Genomic DNA, 20,000 nt, shown 5'->3' with positions numbered 1-20,000 from the left:
GCCCACCAGTTACATTATCGCCACAACCAGCTTTAATCCCCAGTGCCAGCCTTTCCTGCAGTTCTTACTTTTGCGCAGCTTCTTTTTTTTCCGTTTCTGCCACAAGGTCCTCTCTCTCTCTCTTTTTTTCCTGCCACCCCCCACATACCTATGCCTCCACCTCCGCCTGCACTAAATGACTCGCACCTTGAATGTTACTAAGGGTGTAGTGCCATGCCAGCAAACCACTATCTGGCACCTAGACACTCCGCCATCTTAGCTACGTATGATAATGTACCTGGATTAGCGTCACCATTAATATGATATTACAAGTTTAAATGGTAATAATTCAGAATGAGAGCACCGACAATGGTAGGATTTATAATAATAACAATAATAATAATAATAATAATAATAATAATAATAATAATAATAATAATAATAACAATAATAATAATAAAGGCACTAATAATAACAGCGATAACAAAAATAAATAGTTATTATCATTAGCTGTTACTGTCTACTAACAGACGCTTTAACCCATTGGCGCCCACTGTCCTGTATTAAGGACAGAACTGGGCGATTTCAAAATTTTAAACACAAGGGACCCCCGTGGTTGGGACCTATGAGCTTCGCGACAAAGAGCCGATAGGCGGAGGGCGGTACACTTAGTACCCTTCCACCAAAATCCCTTGTACAGGAACTCTAGGCACTAATGGGTAAATCTCTTAGGGGATTATTATTATTCATTTATCATCATCATCATCATAATTAATATTATTATAATCATCATTACTATTATTAAACTGACCGAGAGGAACCTGCGAGCACTAACTACATCTGTTGTGCACCTCATGATTTCGTTGATTTGCATTTGTTTAAATCAAGACCGCTACTGTTATCATCATCATCATCATCATCATCATCATCATGCTGGTTTTAATGATCATCCAAACCTATCCTCCTAATTTAAATACGGTGGGTTGGCTAAAAGAAAGGTAGAAAAGAAAGAAAAAGGAAAATGAAACAAATAAAAACACAGAATTAAGACTTATAAAACCGCTAATTGAATAAATAACCTTCCTAAATGAATAAATAACCTCTAAATGAATAAATAATCCCCCTAATTGAATAAATAACCTCCCTAAATGAATAAATAACCTCTAAATGAATAAATTATCTTCCTAACTGAATAATTAACCTCCTTAAATGATCAAATAATCTCTAAATGAATAAATAATCTTCCTAGCTGAATAAATAACCTTCCTAAATGAATACATAACTTCTGAAAGAATAAATAATCCTCCTAATTAAACGAATAACCTCTAGATGAAAAATAACCTCTCTAAATGAATTAATAACCTCCCTAAATTAATAAATAACTTCTAAATGAATAAATAACCCTTCTTGATAAATTAATAACCTTTCATGATAAATAAAATCGTCAGAGGATACTAAGAATTCACTATAAATTACGCCCCAGCATTGAAAGGGCTAAAAATACGCGTCTCCGTATTGACAGACTTATTAAAATTATTTCTAAAAAGCCACCCCGTATCATCCCTACAATAATCGCACATAATAATTAGACGGGGATAGCTTTTCCAGTAATTATAATCCTATCTAGGCTTCAGTAATATCATTCAACACAGCGGCGATAGTTTTTATTAATCTATTTATCTAGCCATTAATTAATTTATTTTGCTGCTGACATTTTCGCTCAAATATAAAGAAGAAAAAGTTCAAAATTCTTTTATACCGAGCCTACAACATCTTTACTATTCTGAAAAATGTACACAAATATTAACTCACTGACTTCGTAACTAACAAACTAAAATAAATACATATAGGCAAATTCAGTTTGTGATGCGTGGACACACTGCGTTTAAAAGCCGGAGGTCGGAGGTAACGACAGAATGAAATGACTAGCTGTGTGTGTGAAAGAATGACATTTTCGGTGGGCATCCAAGTACGGAATTTAGGCTTGGAGGATCTGTGAGGTGGTATAACTCCTGTCACCTTAACTTGGCTCTTTTTTTTTTTTTCCCGCATTTCGGTTTATTTTAGTGTAGTTCAGAGTTAGAATGGGACAATATTGTGGCTGTACACGACTTCGATTGCACTTCGTGACTGGCGACTTATTCTAGTGTCGATCTCTTGTTGCACCTGAACAGTGAAGACGGAGAGATGGCAATTTCAGGCCAAACTAAAGTGAAAAGATTATAGCAACTGTAAAGCTACTACCACCACTACAATAAATTCCCTTATCCTCCTCCTCTGACAGCCGCTACTACCATCCGTCCTCATCAGCACACTCTCTCTAATCATAATTACCAAATACCCTATTATAACCACCCACTGCCACCCTTCCCCATTACCAAACCATCTCTAACCATAACCTCCCGACCATAACCAACCACCACAACCTTTCCTCTTGCTGAAATATGACTGGCCATTCAGCTTCCCCACAGCGAAAAACTAGCGAGCTGTGATTGGGCGGGGGCTTATGAGTGTTGTCACGGGGGGTAATGTAATTGTGAGGAGAGGTGATGAAGCAATTAGTGTGTTGCCGGCCTCCCTGCTTAATTAGGGAGAGGGAGGGATGTCATGAGGTGAGGGGGAGGCGTGGGGGAGGGAAGAGAATGGAGTGGGTGAGTGGGAGGTGAGGTCTGTGGGAGGAGACAAAATTGGAGATAATTATGTGGGAGGGTGAAGAGGGAAGGGAGAGGGAGGGCTCTGGGGAGAAAGGTGAGAAAGTGAGGGAGAAATTTGGGAGGTGAGAGTGAGAGGGGGGAAAATTTAGGGGCAAGTGAGGGCTGCTGGGGAGAGGGAAAAAATATGGGGATGTAAGAGCCATGGGGAGGGGAAGGAGGGGGGAAGGGAATATGTGATAAGGTGAATGTTGTGGGGCGCCATGGCAAAGGGGAAAGGAGACAAGGGAGGGGGAGGGTAAAATTGTGGGAAAATGAGAACTCTCTGGAAGGAAAACAGGCAAGAAGAAATGTGGGGAGAAGAATGAAAGGGAAATGTGTGGGTAGCGAGGGAGGAATAAGAGACCAGGAATTTGTGGGGAGGTGAAGGTCGCAGGAATTAGACAGAGATGGGGAGATATGTGGGGAGGTGGAAGCTGACAAAATTAGGGCCCGAGTAGGAAAAAGCAGTAGGAGGGGAGGGGAGGGGGAAATTTGCGGTGGTGAGGCTTGAGCTGAAGAAGAGCTAAGTAACAAAAAGGGGGAAAAACAGGTACCGGTAATAAATATTGCGTCAATCCTTTTCCTGTGGTTGTTACTTTTTTTTTTCGGTTTAACACCAGATTTTTGTACAATCGTGAGATATGTTAGCAATGAAAGGCTTCCAAAACATCACTAGTAACTTATTCTCTATTACTGGATCCCTTAGGAATTCAACTGGGATAACACCAAACGATTTTCTTCAGGTGAGAGAAATGCCATAAGTCAATGTTAAAAGAAATCCCATAAGTCAATGTTAAAAGAGTAAGTTACAAAACGACACATAACGTAAAATGAGTGAATACAGGCTACAACTGCATTGCTAACTGTTTGCACTAAATGAAATCCTGCTCATGCAATACAATGACAAGTACATCTAAACGTGAAAAAGTATGAATTATTCCCTTCCCTACTAGCATCAGACGGTTTTCCTCTACCGAAAGAAATCCTCACCGCAACATAGTCAATAACATACGAGTAAAATAGTAAATAATAAGTAAAACTGTAAATGGTTAATAATGGAATAATGCACAACACTGAAAAAAATAAAGAAATAATAGTATCAATAGAGACATTAAATTTTAAAAAGTCAGAAATTATTAAATGATTTTACCACAACTAAGGGTAAATTTTAAGATGCTCGCTTGTAGTACTAGTTCACTTCACAGTACTATTGATACGCGTCTCTTTAATAATCTGATCTAAAACTATTATCAAGATCTTTTTGTTTTTGTTGTAATGCATTTTCTGGACACTCTGGTAGCTATTTTCCTTCTGCTGTTATTATTCTTATTATTATTATTATTATTATCATCAATTATAATTCCCGGACTTAAAGAGGTTGACTGAGAACCATAATGAAAAATAAGGTTAGCGGTGTGTGTGTGTGTGTGTGTGTGTGTGTGTGTGTGTGTGTGTGTGTGTGTGTGTGTGTGTGTGTGTGTGTGTGTGTGTGTGTGTGTGTGTGTGTGTGTGTGTGTGTGTGTGTGTGTGTGAGAAATCGTACAATACATGTCATCAGCATAAAACGAAAAGGTGCAAACATGAGCTGTACCCCTTTTGCTAGAGCTTGCCCTAACACTGCCATCTCTCCGTTCTGAATGCTGAGTTGTAACAAAAATTAACACTAAAATATGATGCTGATCTCGAAGAAGTGCAATGAAAAGGATGTACAGCCTCAGTATTGTCTTATTTTGCCACTGATCCACGTGAAATAGGCTGCAAAAAGACAAAAATCGGGGCGAATGATAGGTTAAATATGCACAGTACTGTCATCACTAATTTTCTCACGATGAGGACAATCTGGTATTTTATTCCAACTAGCGCCTGACGATTCTGTTCAGCGGAAAGTGAGAGCTAAGAATCTGAGAATTTTACAACCATACAGACACATTCACGAAGATAACTGACAACAGCGTTCCATCACTAGAACAGTATATACTCTACATACATATAAACATACACACACATCCAGTTCATACATACATACATACCGTACAGGCAATTACACACAGCACGTCCACACTTACATCATCGACCATGAGTTAACAACCTTGATGTTGTAACTAAAATGAAAATGTCATCTGTCCTAATGGAGTTACCCAGCGCTCTGAACATTACACATACATGTAAAGATCAGACCAGGCCCTTTGACAAACGAGTTCATCTAATCAGACTCGTGCATTACTAATCACAACTGCATCGCAATGTGTATGATGTGTATAATGAAGGATACATTATGCAAAACGCACTTAAACAACTAAATTGAATACATTCCGATTAGAACAAATTAAAATTATTTACCGAATACGAATGAACCCAATGGTGAGTTAATCCGTGTGGCGCTGTACAGAGTAAAATACTGTATGTAGTCGCCCAAATTTATCTGTAATTCCAACAAATATAAGCTGAAATTGTAATAATGGACTTAAGGGAAAGCAAAAATGGAAGGTTAGCAAATGATGGAATAAGATCACAGTTATTTGCAAACGAAGTCACCCGTCACTATAAAAAACGGATGGATGGGGTGTTTCTTCAGAATGCATTTATAACAATCGGCTGCTAGATTTTGTTTTTATTTCCTCTGAACCACTGCGATATAACCTACATTAGCACTGTGATATACTGCACCGTAAATGAGTGGTGGGCATTACTGCGTTACTGGAGTGTGGCATGTGAGGTTATTTCGTATATTTTATCATTATCAATACATATAAACAAAAGTTAGCAATACGACCATTTTACTTGCTAACAGACTAGTGTTCTGCATACCAACTTGCTAATTTCAAATACTTTCAACATACCTTGTGGAAAGATATCATTCGCTTACTCCCTGTTCTTCAGTCCTGCCATAATTAGAGAAAAAAATAATAATAATAAAAAAAAAATAACGTTTCTGAATAACTATATGCGTACTAAGATTCTCGTCCTACTCGTGGTCTCAGAACAATGTGGCAGTATATCATATTTAAACAGATAGGAGAATATTATACCGACCCTTCCAGCGCCATATTCAAACGATGGTATTTCATTCTCACCAACATGTGATGATTTTATTAAGCACAACAGTCATACGTAATCAAAGGACAAAAGACAATTTCTAAAAACCCAGCCCGTCTCGATTAACCCCGAAACAGTAGCTGGCGACTTGCTTATTTCACTTTGGCTAACACTTCCATGTTTTTACAAAGATGGTCACCCGTGTTATTCTCAGTGTAAGGACGAGATATATATACTCGTGTGACACCTGTAAATCCACACTGTATCACCCTATGCTTTTCTGCTCCTGGTATCTCCTTCTTAAAACCGACATTGTGATGAAAGCAAACTCGCCATTTTTTAAAACATGACTGAAATACATGATGAGGGAACAAGCATTAAATTACAATAACAAAAAATATACGGGAGCACAAGGCCCTAATATACAGCTTCGTTGGAGTCTATGAGATTAGAAGAACTCATTTCCGAAAATCTTTAGGGAGTGACTGACAGACACGCTCATTCATAGATATGCTCCAACCTCTAAAAAAAAAGGAAGTTTATCATCAGTATCTCGTTGTCGATTGTCCTGTGCCACCTTGAGTGCAGGACAGCCATTTTCTCTCACCCTCAAACGTGCTCTAAAACAAAGCACAACCATTTAGGGATCTGCCTATACTCTCGCCCACTAAGTTTTGAAAACAAGGCGTTTGACTCAATGTATAAATGCCAAACTAATATAACAAATGGCCGCGAAAAGATCAGTACAATTATTGTTTGCTTTCCTTTGTACTTCCAACATTCACTCCACCAATCTTACTTTTTCCCCTCACAGCTCCATCTTCCTCTATCTTCCATTCACTCTTCCATTTCCTTCTTTCTTCCCTTCACGCTTCCCTCCCTTACTCCTCCCTCTCCCCTCCTTCCCTCAATCTCTCTCCTCTTCTCACTCCCCCTGCCTCCTCCGCTCCCTCTTGTTCATTCTCCTCACCTCTCGCTCTCTCACAGATTTCATTTCTTCACCTCTCATCCTCCTTTCACATTGTTCCATTGGATTTGTTCTTTTTTTCCTTCTTGTCTTGCTGATATTCCTCATGCGCCCCTTTCTTTTGTCTCTGTCTCTCTCTCTCTCACTTTCTTCTTTTTCTTTCTTCCATTTCCCTATCTTTCCCCTCCTTAATTCTTCCTCCCTTTCATCTTTTTTTATCCCCTCCCTTCTTCTCTCCCTTTCCCTTCCTTCCCTCTCACATTTTTTCCTCTCCATTTCATCACTTTCACCCTCTCACCGCTTTACCACCTTCCCCCACTTACTACCCATCGCCACCTCACCCTCACATTTCCTTCCAGCTCTTTCTCCTTTCACCCCCCCCCCACACACCTCCACGCTTCACCCTTTTATTCCAGCCCCATGGCCTACCCTCACCCTCACCTCTTACTCATTCCTCACATCCCCATGGTCCATCATCATCATCTCTCCCCCACCTCACCCATTCACTCTACCTCACCCTTCACGATACTCTTTCACCTTACCCCTCACCCTTCACTTCCCTCACTCTTTAACCCATGTCTCCTCACCCATCAGGTCTCACCCTCTACATCCACAACTCCCCCTCATCCTACATACTCAAACAGCCCTCCCACACCTCACCCCTTAATAGTTACACCGCTGAATCCCCAGTCCCCACCCCTCACCCCTTCCAGCCTCCACTCCTGTGCACTCGCCCCTCATTCCTCCCAGCCTTCACCCCGACATAACTCCCCCCCCCCATATGCTCATACACTTCACTCAACCCTCACAATTCGCCCTTCTCAGCCCTCACCCGTCACCCCTCTCAGTCCTCACCCCTCACCCCTCATCCCTCTCACCCTTCATCCCTCTCATCCCTCATCCCTCTCATCCCTCACCCCTGTCAGCCCTGGCCGTGTTGAGGTATTGGAGTATCGGGGTGCGGGGGTGAGTGAGTGCCTGGGCGGGTCGGTATTGAATTAGAGACAGAAATATTCCCGAGTCAAGTGCTGGCCGCCAATGAGACTAATTACGTGCGGGATTTTACTGTTGTCTCTCACAGTCCTATTCTTGTCAGTATAATTAACACAATCAGACACAGAAAATATTATACACCAAAAAAATTACTGTCCTCGTCACAGAAAACATAACAATTTGACTAACACCAAATTACCGGTTTATCTGGGACAAACCTTCTCCAAAAAGAAGGATAATTGTTTTTGATATCACAATTAGAAACAGGTGATCGTCACTATTTGTATCATTATTATCAGTAATGCTAATAAGAGGAGTGATCATAAGTATGAGTGTGTAGAGTGTGTGAGTGAATATCCAAGTCTGATGGATGGATGTACGTGTGTCTGTATAAGTGAATGCATACTCGTGAATAAGGCAAATTCTGTCATCATATGCTTCAGAAATTATCGTAAAAAAAAAGAAACAAAAATAAAAAGGGCTTACATCTTCAAGGTCTGAGTTTCAGTAATATGGTCCTGATTTTAATTCGGTTTCTGTATATATCTACCTATCTATCTATCTATCTATCCATATATCTATCTATCTATTGTTAGACGCCTAATCCTAGAGCTTCTTCAGGGTGGCCACGACCGACAACATCATACATCTTTATCAAACTGAGAGAGAGAGAGAGGGGGGGGGGAGGGAGGGCGGGGTTGAAACAGATGAAAGACAGAACTCCAAAGAATTAAAAACAGAGACCAATCGAAAGACTGACAAAATATTGGAGAAAATTAGAGAACAGAAATTAGTGAAAGTGTGACAGAAACTAGAGAAAGTATGATCAATTAAAAACATCACGGAGGAATTTCTTTCTTAACATTGGCCCCAATCAGAATGACGGGGGACGGGGGGGACATGGGGAGGGGGGCATGGGGGAAGGGGGGCATGGGGGAAGGGGGGCATGGGGGGACGGCATCCCCATCAAGGACTATTAAAAGTTATGGAAATGTATGCCGTTCACTTGATGCCATTAACACAGCACAACACAACCTAGCCAGGCCACGCACAACAACATCACGGAGAGCACGGAAAACAGGCATGGAGAACACGGAGAACAGGCATGGAGAACACGGAGAACAGGCATCGAGAACACGGAGAACAGGCATCGAGAACACGGAGAAGACGGAGAACAAGCATAATTCACGTCGGAACACGAAGAACGGCTAAATAAAAAAAAAAACGCTCACTGCAAGTGGCTAGAACGCAAAAAACAAGCGACGAAAAAAAGATAAAAACTAAAGAAAGAAAGAAAGGTAAGAAAGACAGGACTTAAGAAAAAAATGAATGCAAGGAAGATAACATGTAAAATACAGAACAACGCGCGAGGACACAGAAAGAACAAGAAGCATAACACTGGATATAAGATGAAGAACAGTGCAATTGGCTTGATAACCAGTGTCGATTACCTGCACAGAACAAGCTCCCTACAGAACCCAGAAGAACATGAGCATAACACATGAAGAACAAGGTCAGAGCACTCACTATAACATCAATAACACGTGCTAGAACTTGAAGAACTAGTATCATAGCAAGAACAAAACATTTCCGGGACATAACAAGCTCTCTATGGCAGGCAGAACAAAATACGCATAACACAAGCCAGAACTAGGAGAACAGGAGCGATAACACAGATTGCAGTAGAAGCAACGAAAATGACAGAGGAAATAACGCGAAGAGTAGGCCAACAACGTGAACACACACACTAACACGAAAAACAGGCGCAGTACCACAAATAATGACAAAAACAACATGAATAACTAACTAAAAGATATAAAAGCAATAAAATAAATAACACTTTATTTCACACACACACACACACACACACACACACACACACACACACACTACAACACAACACAACACAAAGAGGGTCAGTAACACAAAGAACAACAGCAATATCAAGATGACTACATTACTGCATGGTACAAATGACAGAACACATTACACGAAAAACACTGACTATAACACAAAATAACAAGCACAATAACACGAAGCACAAGGGTGGTAGTAACAATAACACGAACAACTGACCCTCACACGAATGCCAAACTAACCTTTAAAACTGTGGAAACAACTAACGTAGTACTTTAAGAGATGACTCCAGACGATTTAGGCCCAGCTGAGGGAAAGCCAAGCAATCACTGGGCTAGCTCTGACTAACCCTTTCAGCCCAGGGACATCATCGGTATTTTGTTCATGCTCCTACCAGACGATTTCATTCAGTTTAAGATAACACCCAACTATACTCTTTTTAATCAAACTTGGCTCATGTTTTCGTTCTTTCGCAGCCTGTTTGATGAAGCTCAGTGGCAGAGTAAGACAGTGTTGTGGCTCTACATTCTTTTGCACAGCACTTCTTTGCGACTAGTATTATAATTTAATGTCACTATTTTAAACGAACCGTTCAAGATGGAGGGGCAATTTTATGTCAAGTTAGAGTAAAATGAGTCTAGTGAAGCAGTTAAGAAAGGCTATATCTAACTTTCCCACATCGAAAATTTTCTCAAGTAAAATACACGTATCCGAAAGTAGCAAGAATATAAAATACGTCATCGTACTGAAGCAATTAACATGAACATTAATACATTCACTTAAACGTCTTTCTGCAACAAAAGCAATGACAAGAAACTTAATATAAATGTAAAAATACATGGAAAAATGAAAAATAACAATAAAAAATAACAGAAATGATGTTCATGATGATAATAATAATAATAATCATCATCATCATCATCATTATCATCATAATCATACAGTAACAAATACCTGTCACATTACGCAGCACTGCCATAATTAAAGTGAATAATTATAGCACTTGCAATGATAGTTAATGGCAAAAATGAGGCCAATGCACATGATACATTTAAGTATTTTATCTCCATTATTATTACTGGTGATAGCGTTACCGGGTGAAATTGTAAATGGCGCTGCTACTGGCGTTGATAATTGAGGCATGAGAATCAATGAAACAATTAATGCACTACTACTACTACTACTACTACTACTACTACTACTGCCACTACTGCTACTACTACTACTACTACTACTATTACTACTACTACTACTACTACTACTCTTGCTACTATTTCGCAATGAACGAGCTTGAATAACTGATTAACTGACTGACTGCCTGACTACTACTACTATTAATATTACTACTATTTTACACCGTGTTTTCATTTTCCTGTGTCTGATTCATGTCCACCCCATTTACAAGATTAGGATTATTTCTTTCTTTTTATGAATCCAAATCTAGACACAGTCCAGGAAACCCACTCTCAAGGTCCAGCATTCCACCTAAGACACAGCAACAGAAGCTAGTCCACCGCAGCCCCCACACCTCACGGGGAGTACTGACAGCAACGAACACCATTTCTACCTTATTCAACCGGGCGATAAATTTTCAACCAATGGCAGCTTATTTACGCTGCTCAGTGGCACAAAGAGGTAGCATCAGAGTCCTTGCATCCATTCCTTAGCACTTCTTCGTGACTGGCATCATATTACAGTTATATCTTTACAGCTCGGAAATCAAGATGAGGAGATGGCAAGTTTTCGTCCTAGTGAAGAGTACAGAGGGGTTGTTTTTATGACGTGTAGGTGTGGCCATGGAAAAGCGGTGAACATGGCGAATATCAAAGCCTAATCCACAAACCCGTGATCACACAGTCTCCAACCCGCCGCTCTATCCACTACACCATTACCTTAATGATGATGATGATGATGATGATGACGGACATGAATGGCTGACTTGTTATGAGAATATAACTTTATCGAGAAGTTCATCACCTTCAGATAACGTATGCACATGAAAATTATTAAAAACGTGAGTCCTAAAATGCGTAGAAAATCGTATAGCGTTACCAAGATTATGAAAGGAAAGACGTCCTGGTACTGAAAGGGTTAGCCACGTCATCTCCTCAGCTTACAAACATAACCCCAACTCACAAACACAACCCAGCTCACAAACACAATCCCAGCCCCCAAACATAACCCCGCTCTTCAACACAATTTAGAAACACAACGTAACCCCCTCCATCTCATGAACACAACTCACAAACACAATTACAGTTCACTAAAAACAGTTCCAGGGCTTCACAGACATTCTGTCCGCTACAAAGACAACACATCCACCTCCACCTCCATAGACACAGCACAAAAACACAATCGTAGCACACTAAAACATATCTAGCCGTTTACAATTAAATTCCTGCGCTAGCAAACATACTCACGGACATAGTTCCTGGCTCAAATTGTCACTCCAGCTCACACACAGAACAGGTAACTCACAAACTCATTCCCATCACACAAACAAACGCTCATGCTCACAATCACACTCACAAAAAAGTTTCTTTCATAAACTTACCCTCACGGTCAAAAACTCATTTCATACATCTCACAAACTCTCAATCAAACACACACACACACACACACACACACACACACACACAATCTCCATCATCCCAAAATCATACCAACAAACGCAACCATTAACTCACAAATTCACCTCATTCCACAAACAACCTCAAATAGGGCGGAGGGGGAGGCGGGGAGGCGTGCGAGAGTGGGAGTGAGGAGAGTAATGGGGAAAGAGGGAATGTAGGATACGAAATGGGGAGGGGAGGGAGAAAGGGGAGGATGGAAACAAGGGAGCGGCAGTGTGAAAAAAGGAAGAGGTAGGAGAGGAATGAAGGAGGGAAAGAGAGAGGAGGATGAAGAGGAAGTGAGGACAAAAGGAGGTGAGGTAAGTAGGGGGCGAACTAAGGTTGAAAGGAAGGGATCGGAGACACTGGTTTGAGAGTTAAGAGGCAAGAGAAGGAAGAGGGAAGGAAGAAGAATGAGAAGACAGGGGAGAAGGGGAAGAGGAGAGAGGGGAAAGGGAGTGAAAGTATTGTGAAGAAGGGGAAGAGGGGAGAGTAGAGGTGAAAAGAAATGAGGGTTATGTGGAGAGGGGACGGAGGAAATGAGGAAGAGAGGAGAGGAGTACAAAGGAGTACAAAAGAAAGCAAACAGCAACAGACTTTATGGTCCTTTCGAGGCTGTTTGTTACAGAGTAGACTATGACTACGAGATCTAACTCTATATGCTGAAGGATATGGATAGTACAGCGAGTAGGACAGGGAAGTAGGAGGGATGAAGGGGGAAGGGGAGAGGCAGCAGCAGGTGACGGGAGAGAGAAGGGGGAGGCAGGGTGGGGAGACAGGAGGGGTAGTGAGAATGTGTAGAGAGCTGGGAACCGCGACACCCACACCGAGCTCTCTCCCCTAATTAATTTGGCGACGCGAATATAATGACGCGCTGAAACGGGAGCTCCAATTAGTGTTATTATTATACTTGTTAGTGCTGTTAGCTTGATTACCAGTTTTTTGGCGGGGGGGGGGGAGGGAGGTGTGAGGTGTGGGAGAGAGGAGGGGATAGAGGGATGATGTGGGGGTGGGGAAGGGGAGAGAGGGAGATATAGAAGGGTGGTGTGGGGGTAGGGAAGCTGAAGGGGTAGTGGTTCCGGGCTTTGTTGGTGCTTGTGGGGATGGAAAGACAGAAAGGTAGGGATAGAGAGAGAGTGGTGGAGGGAGAGGGAGAAACAGGTGGGGTGGAAGGGGAAGGGGAAGAGGACGTGTAGACAGCAGAGGAGATGTAGACAGGGAAGGGATAAGGTGGAGGAAAGTAGCTATTGTTTGTGGTACCTGTACTGTGGTAGGGATGGGGAGAGAGCACCGGAGGGAGAGAATGGGAGAGAGAAGGTCGGGTGGGGGAGTGGGGTGAGGATGGAGATAGTGGAGGTGATGTTATGTGGAAAAGTGGTGACGGGGTAGGAATATAAGGAAGGATGGGGTATGTGGGAGGTGGAGGGAGATAAAGTGAGTGGAGGGATGGGAGTGCAAAGGGGGATGATAATGGTGTTTGTGTGAGGGAGTGGGGTAGGGAGTTGATAGAGAGAAGGAGGGGTGTGGGGTGGGCAGTGGATCAGTAGAAGAACGAAGGAGAAAGGGGGAAGAAAAGGGGTTGGGATGGCAGGGGGAAGAAGAGGGGAGAAAGAAGGGGAAGCGAGGGAGGAAATGTGGAGATAGTAATGCTTTTTGTTGCTGATGTTATCGATGTTGTTCTCGATGGTTATGGTGGTGGTGGTGGTGGTGGTGGTGGCAGCTGTGGCTCCTGTGGTGGTGGTGCTGTTGTTGATTTTGTTGTTATTGTCGTTGCTGCTGCTGTTGTTGTTGATGATGATGAAAGCGGGCGTCCGTGTTGACAATAGCCAGTGCAAAGTCAATTACGCTTGATTTGCACAATTGATATGGCGTTCCCGGTACTACGCCTATGTATCGCCGCTGCTACAGTATAATCCACTAATAGATCTGACGCCGCCATCACAAATTTGCACGCCTGTATGCAGATGAAGCGGCCAAATTTCTGATAAACAATGCTCATGGATGTACACTCGATCAAAAAGGCAAATTCATGTTTTCTAGTCTATAAATTTCTGAAACAATGGACGAAAAGTTTTAAAATATTCTCCAGTCACTTCTAATATTATTAAAGCAGCTCATCTTAAGAGATTTATACATCAAATGAAATACGCTGTCCATTAAGAGCAGTTTGTATCTTTAAAAAAAAATAATAATAATGTTAACTGTAAAACCATCTACCATTGCAATCATCATCTTCATCTATCATGAGTCTATCATCTGACTCATCATTTGAATAGATTTTTGTTTTTTTATGGTGTGTACATCCCAGGGAATGGTCCTCTTATAAGCCCAGTGTTCCAAATTAAACATCGACGCTAGTACATTCTGATCACATAATATACCTGTTTCTGTAATGAGGATGATGATGATGATAAATTGAAAGGTTAATAAGTACCGTATACGAATCGGTCATTAAAAACACTGTCCATGGCCATACAATTCCTGTCTTTAGTTCCTTTACACATCCACTCTCCCAGAACTAGGCTACGTATCGCCGCGGCCGCGTTATAATTGTGTAATGTATTTGCCGCGGTGTTGGGATGAGGACAAATTTGGAGGCTGGTATGCAGATGAAGTGGCCGATTTTTTTTTTCACAAACAATGGTCTTGTCTGCACGTGTGATGTCTCTTATGTTTATTTTAGGGTTGCTTTATATACTATTATCTGCCTTATTATATTCTTCCTCCTGCCTGTCTCCCTGCCTTCTCTCTGCCTTACACCTTGCCTGTCCACCTAAACCTGATACCTTACCCCCTTGCGTACTTTTCTCTGACTTCTATTCTTTTTCCTACCTGCCTCCCTGTCTTCTCTCTGCCTTACACCCTGTCTGCCTACCTTTTCCTCATATTTTCCTTCCTGCCTGCCTAGCTACCCCAGTCTTACACATCTCCGTCCGCCTGTCTTATAATTCCGACCCCATTTACCCATCCATCCTAATACTCCACCTACCTACTCCCTGATACCCTCCCTCAACCAACCTATCCCTGCCTCAAGTGCTTCCTACCTGCCTTACATCTCACATTCCCGTCTGCCTGTCCTCTGCTTTACATCTAACTACCTACTTCTACCTGATACTTTCCTTCCTGCCAACCCCTGCCTCACCTAGGACCGGTGGAGTGAGAGAGTCTGGGAAGGCGAGAGAGAGAGAGAGAGAGAGAGAGGGTGAGAGGGAGGAGGGTGGGAGAGAGAGGGTAAGGGGGAGAAAGAAGGGAGGGAGAGGGTGAGAGGGAGGAGGGTGGGAGAGAGAGGGTAAGGGGGAGAAAGAAGGGAGGGAGAGGGTGAGAGGGAGGAAGGAGGGAGGGACAGGGGGAGGGGGGAGGAAGCAAGGAAAACAGACGATTATGAAAATGAAGATAGGATAACACCGCGATATGGCGCTGCATTTTCCTTCGTGTGTGAGGAGAGGAAGGCCGAGAACGACGTGGAGAGAGAGAGAGAGAGAGAGAGAGAGGTGGTAGGAGACATACAATTAGGAACACGAAAATGGGATAAGACTGTCAGCAGCTCCTTTTTTTTTTTTTTTTTTTTTTTGGCAAGTGAGGAGAGGGAGACGGAGGACGAGGTGCTGGGATGAGGTGAGAGAGAGTTGAGGAGAAAGAAGGAAGAAAGGGGGGGGGGTAGGCATGGAAAGACAAACGATTAGAGACAAGAACAACAGATAGATGGATGTGAGAAGCGATAGATTAGAAAATTATGAGAATGAGGGAGGTAAGGGAGACACAGGGTGCAAGTAGGGATGATGATTGGTGATGGTGGTGGTGGCGGTGGTGGCGGTGGCGGTGGTGGTGGTGAGCGATGAGATGTTGAGAAATGGAGGAAAAGAAGACAAAAGAGACGAAGAATGAATGACAGATAGAGGAAAGAAGGAAGGAATGTGTATTGCAAAGAGTAATAATGAGGAAAGGGAATAAAAGGGGAGAACAAATGAATAAAAAAAAGGGAGAACAAATGAATAAAAAAAGGGGTAAGAAGTAGAGGTAAGGGTGGAGGAAAAGAGGAGAGCATGAGGGACAAAGGGTAGAGGGAAAAGCTGCGGAATGGAAGAGGAGGTACAAGAGTGGAAGATAGAAGAGGAAAGTGGAGAAAGAATGGAGTAAAGAAGTATGTAAGTAGAGAAGAACAGAAGCAAAAGACTGAAACAGAGGAGGAAGAAGGGAAGAAAAGGAAACGGAAGAATTGCAGAAACTACGAAAAAAGAAACACACAGGAGAGCGAAGGGCAAGGAGAAAGCGAAAAGAGAAATACAGCTAAGTAAAAAAAAAAAAAAAGAAGAAAGAAAAGAAAGAAGGAAGAGAAACTGAGGAAAGAGGGAGAAGTAGAAGCAAGAGGAGGACAAGTAACAGGTAAATACGGAGAAGGGGAGGAGGAGGAGGAGGAGGAGGAGGAGGAAGAGGAGGAGGAGGAGGACGGGGAGGAAGAGGGGGGAAGGAGGAGGTGGAGGAGGAAGTAATTACTAAGGCAGGCTCAAATTAACACCTGAAGACGCTTAATTAATTCAGGCTATTGTGGCTCATTCACCAGAGCCGTGCCGCCAGGAGGAGCAGGAGGAGAAGGAGGAGGAGAACGAGGAAGAGGGAGAGGTGGAGGAGGAGGAATAGGAGAAGCGGGAGAAAGAAGAGGGAGAAGTGAAGGAAGAGGAGATGGAGGAGAAGGAAAAGGAGGAAGAGTAAAGAAATGATAGAACAAAGGAGGACGACGAAGAAGAAGAGGACGAAGAAGGAGGAGGAGGAGTAGGAGGAGGAGAAGAAGGAGGAGTAAGGAAGCAAATCTGAGCAAGTAGAAAGCGAGTAAGAAAAAGAATTAAAAACAGAAGAATTAAGAGAAGATGGCGACAGCTGACAGTTATAAAAACATGAGAGGTATCTTTATTACCTCCGCCAACGAAGTTGGTGGAGGTTATGTATTCACCTATGTTTGTTTGTTTGTCCACACGATATCTCCAAAAGTTCTTAATGAATTCCAATGAAATAATATGAAAAGGTGGCCCATGGGCCAAGAAAGAATTGATCAAGTATGGGGGCGGATCCGGATCCTATGTATCCCACATAATATCTTCACGGATCCGGACCCAGATCCTTTTTAATGGCATTGGCGGAGGCATGCACTGTCTGAGTGCTTTCTAGTTCCTACTCTTAATTAATTAGGGCGGCTAAGCTCAAGTACGAGGAAAATCTTAAAATACAAAAACTAGAGGAAAAAAATCATTACAGTGACCAGCGAAAATGGGTCACCTCTCCGCTCACGCCCTAAGAATTTTACAAGCTTACCAAGCTAAGGATGTGTCAGGTGTCTTGTGACTGTTGGGTTGTGTACTGAGAGACACAAGTATCTTCCCGAACTGTAACGAAAACATAGCGGAAAAACCGAAGCATCTGCAATACGCAATAGTAGAGAGATAGAATTTTCACTGTATTTCGCCCGTTGTAAATATTTTTCAGACGGAGCTGGGAAGATAGTCGTTTCTTTGACTGGGCCGTGCGACGGAGACAGTGGTCGAATCTACCATGGACACTGAGGAGAGGTCGGTTCTCGCCACACTACTACTGTACTATTACTATACTTTCTTCACTTTAACTTGACCCAAAACAGCCATCTTTCCATCTTAAATGCTGAGTTGTAACAACAGATTAACGTCTGATTACGTTACTAGTCACTAGGTGCAATGAAAATAATGCAGAATCGTTGCATTGTCTTTTTCCGCCACTGAGCTATTAAAAAAAAAGAAAGAAAAAAAAAAAGGCTGCAAAACGACGAAAATCTGAGCCAAGTTAAAGTGGGTGAACTATAGGAACTAGGGAGGATACATATTACTATCTAAAGTTCCACCTGTCCCTAAAGCAACTGTCTGAGGCGAGAACGAGGGAGCGGGAAATTCCTTGCTCCATGGAGACACTGGTTAAACACAGCGACCTTAAAGGGACGCGGAAAAAGATGGAAGATAAAGAAAGAAAGCCGAAAGCAAGACGATTATTCTATATTCTTACGCGAATGGAAGAAGGAAGAAAGCAAGATTATCCTACGTTCTTACGCGATTGAAAGATAAAGAAGGCGGCAGGAAGATTACCCATTTTTCTTAAGCTAATGAAAGATAAAGAAAGAAAGAAGGAAGCAAGACGATTATTCTACTTTCTCACGTTATCGAGACAAGACGAGAAAACCAGGCGTGATCATGAACGATATACTGATACGAAAATACTGACGTTCATGCTAAAAATAAAGAACACACTCATGTGAAAGATAACAGTAAAGATAAAAAAAATTAAATACACTCTCTGAAAATACTAATCTGCACAGACAAAGACAAATGAAAACATAAATAAATACTATTAGTGCAAAACATCATCAACATCATCATCATCATCGTCGCAGCCTAATCCAACCAGGGCATGAAACTCTGAACGCTAACACAATCACGCCAACACTTCCTGATTGACGTTCACGGAAATTTTGTTGGAAAGAAAGAAGGAAAAAAAATATCCGCCCAGATCACATAATGAGGAGGAGGAGGAGGAGGAGCAGCAGCAGCAGCAGGAGGACAGACACGGAGACGAGCGAAGGTAAGGAAGGGGAGACGGGCGAAAAATGCAGACTAATAATGATAAAGAGAGGAAGAGAAGGAGGGGGAAGAGACGGAGAAGGAAGATGACAAGGAGACGAAAGTTAAGGGAGACAGGACGATGAAATTACAGATAAAAGTCACAGATACACACACACAATGGTCATATATTTTACCTTCAAATTTTATATATATTCTTTTAACTTACTACGAATGATCTCCCTCCGGATTAATTTAAATTGCTTCGCAGTGGGAAGAATTATAAAAAGAGGTCAAATTAGATCCATTATCAAGTGTGCTAATGCTGTAACAACTTGCATATAATTAATGAGAGAGAGAGAGAGAGAGAAACACACCTACCTTTAACATCCATGAGCGGTAGAGTGCGTGTGTGTGTGTGTGTGTGTGTGTGTGTGTGTGTGTGTGTGTGTGTGTGTGTGTGTGTGTGTGTGTGTGTGTGTGTGTGTGTGTGTGTGTGTGTTCATCCTACAGGTACACCACACTTATTTCTTACACTGTCTTGCTACCCACACACATACATGATAAAAAAAAAAAACATGGACAGTTCTGCATTACAACTCGATAAAAAGTAAAATAATAACAGTTAACAATAGATAGACAGAAGCATGATTAATTTTCAACTGTGCATTCCTTAGATGTAATTAAAAGCATTAGTGGAATTAATAATAACAATATCAGTCTCGCTGTATTGGGAATTTCGATGTTTGGGTAATAAATAACATGTTTTAAGCTTCTACGTCTCAAGAGTTCTGTGTGTGTGTGTGTGTGTGTGTGTGTGTGTGTGTGTGTGTGTGAGAGAGAGAGAGAGAGGGAGAGAGAGAGAGAAAGAGAGAGAGGAAGTGGGTGTGAGGCTAGTGAGGGAGGGAGCATGAATGAGTGTGAGGATAAGAGAATGGAGATCAGAGTGTGAGAGAAGTTTGCTAGTGAGAGTGTGAGTGAGCGAGTGAGTGAGTGAGAGGAGACGCGTGAGAGTGAGACACGTTAGAGTGAGTGTTAGTGAGGAAGTTAGTATACAGGATTACCCATACACAGGAGTACAGGTTAAAGATGGATTAGTGGCCCATCACAACTATTTTTAGAAGGATAAAAACTAATCAGGTGAGTAAGTGAGTGAGTGAGTGAGTAAGTGCGTCCAGTAAGGATAAGGGAAGTGTGCTAGTGAGGGAAAGAGAGTGAGAGAGTGAATGAGTGAGTGTGGAGGGTTTGTATAACATTGAATCAAGTGTACTGAGTGCGTGAGTGAATG

The 20,000-nt window shown here is 42.0% G+C and overlaps 1 protein-coding gene across 1 annotated transcript in view; it reads left to right on the top strand.

Annotated features, from left to right (window-relative positions):
- Positions 1-20,000, top strand: part of Drgx (Dorsal root ganglia homeobox) — a 113,671-nt gene that overhangs the window by 4,235 nt on the left and 89,436 nt on the right. The window contains exons 2-4 of the mRNA XM_080281994.1: positions 3,379-3,415; positions 8,693-8,857; positions 9,128-9,181. Of these exons, the coding sequence (XP_080138120.1) occupies positions 3,379-3,415; positions 8,693-8,857; positions 9,128-9,181 (256 nt within the window). The remainder of the gene's footprint in view (positions 1-3,378; positions 3,416-8,692; positions 8,858-9,127; positions 9,182-20,000) is intronic.

Source organism: Coenobita brevimanus, chromosome 92, assembly GCF_032717465.1.
Source record: "Coenobita brevimanus isolate Jiangsu-jjx chromosome 92, ASM3271746v2, whole genome shotgun sequence".
NCBI lineage: Eukaryota > Metazoa > Arthropoda > Malacostraca > Decapoda > Coenobitidae > Coenobita > Coenobita brevimanus.
Note: the sequence above shows the minus strand (reverse complement) of the source record. Positions and strands in the feature narration are given on the sequence as shown.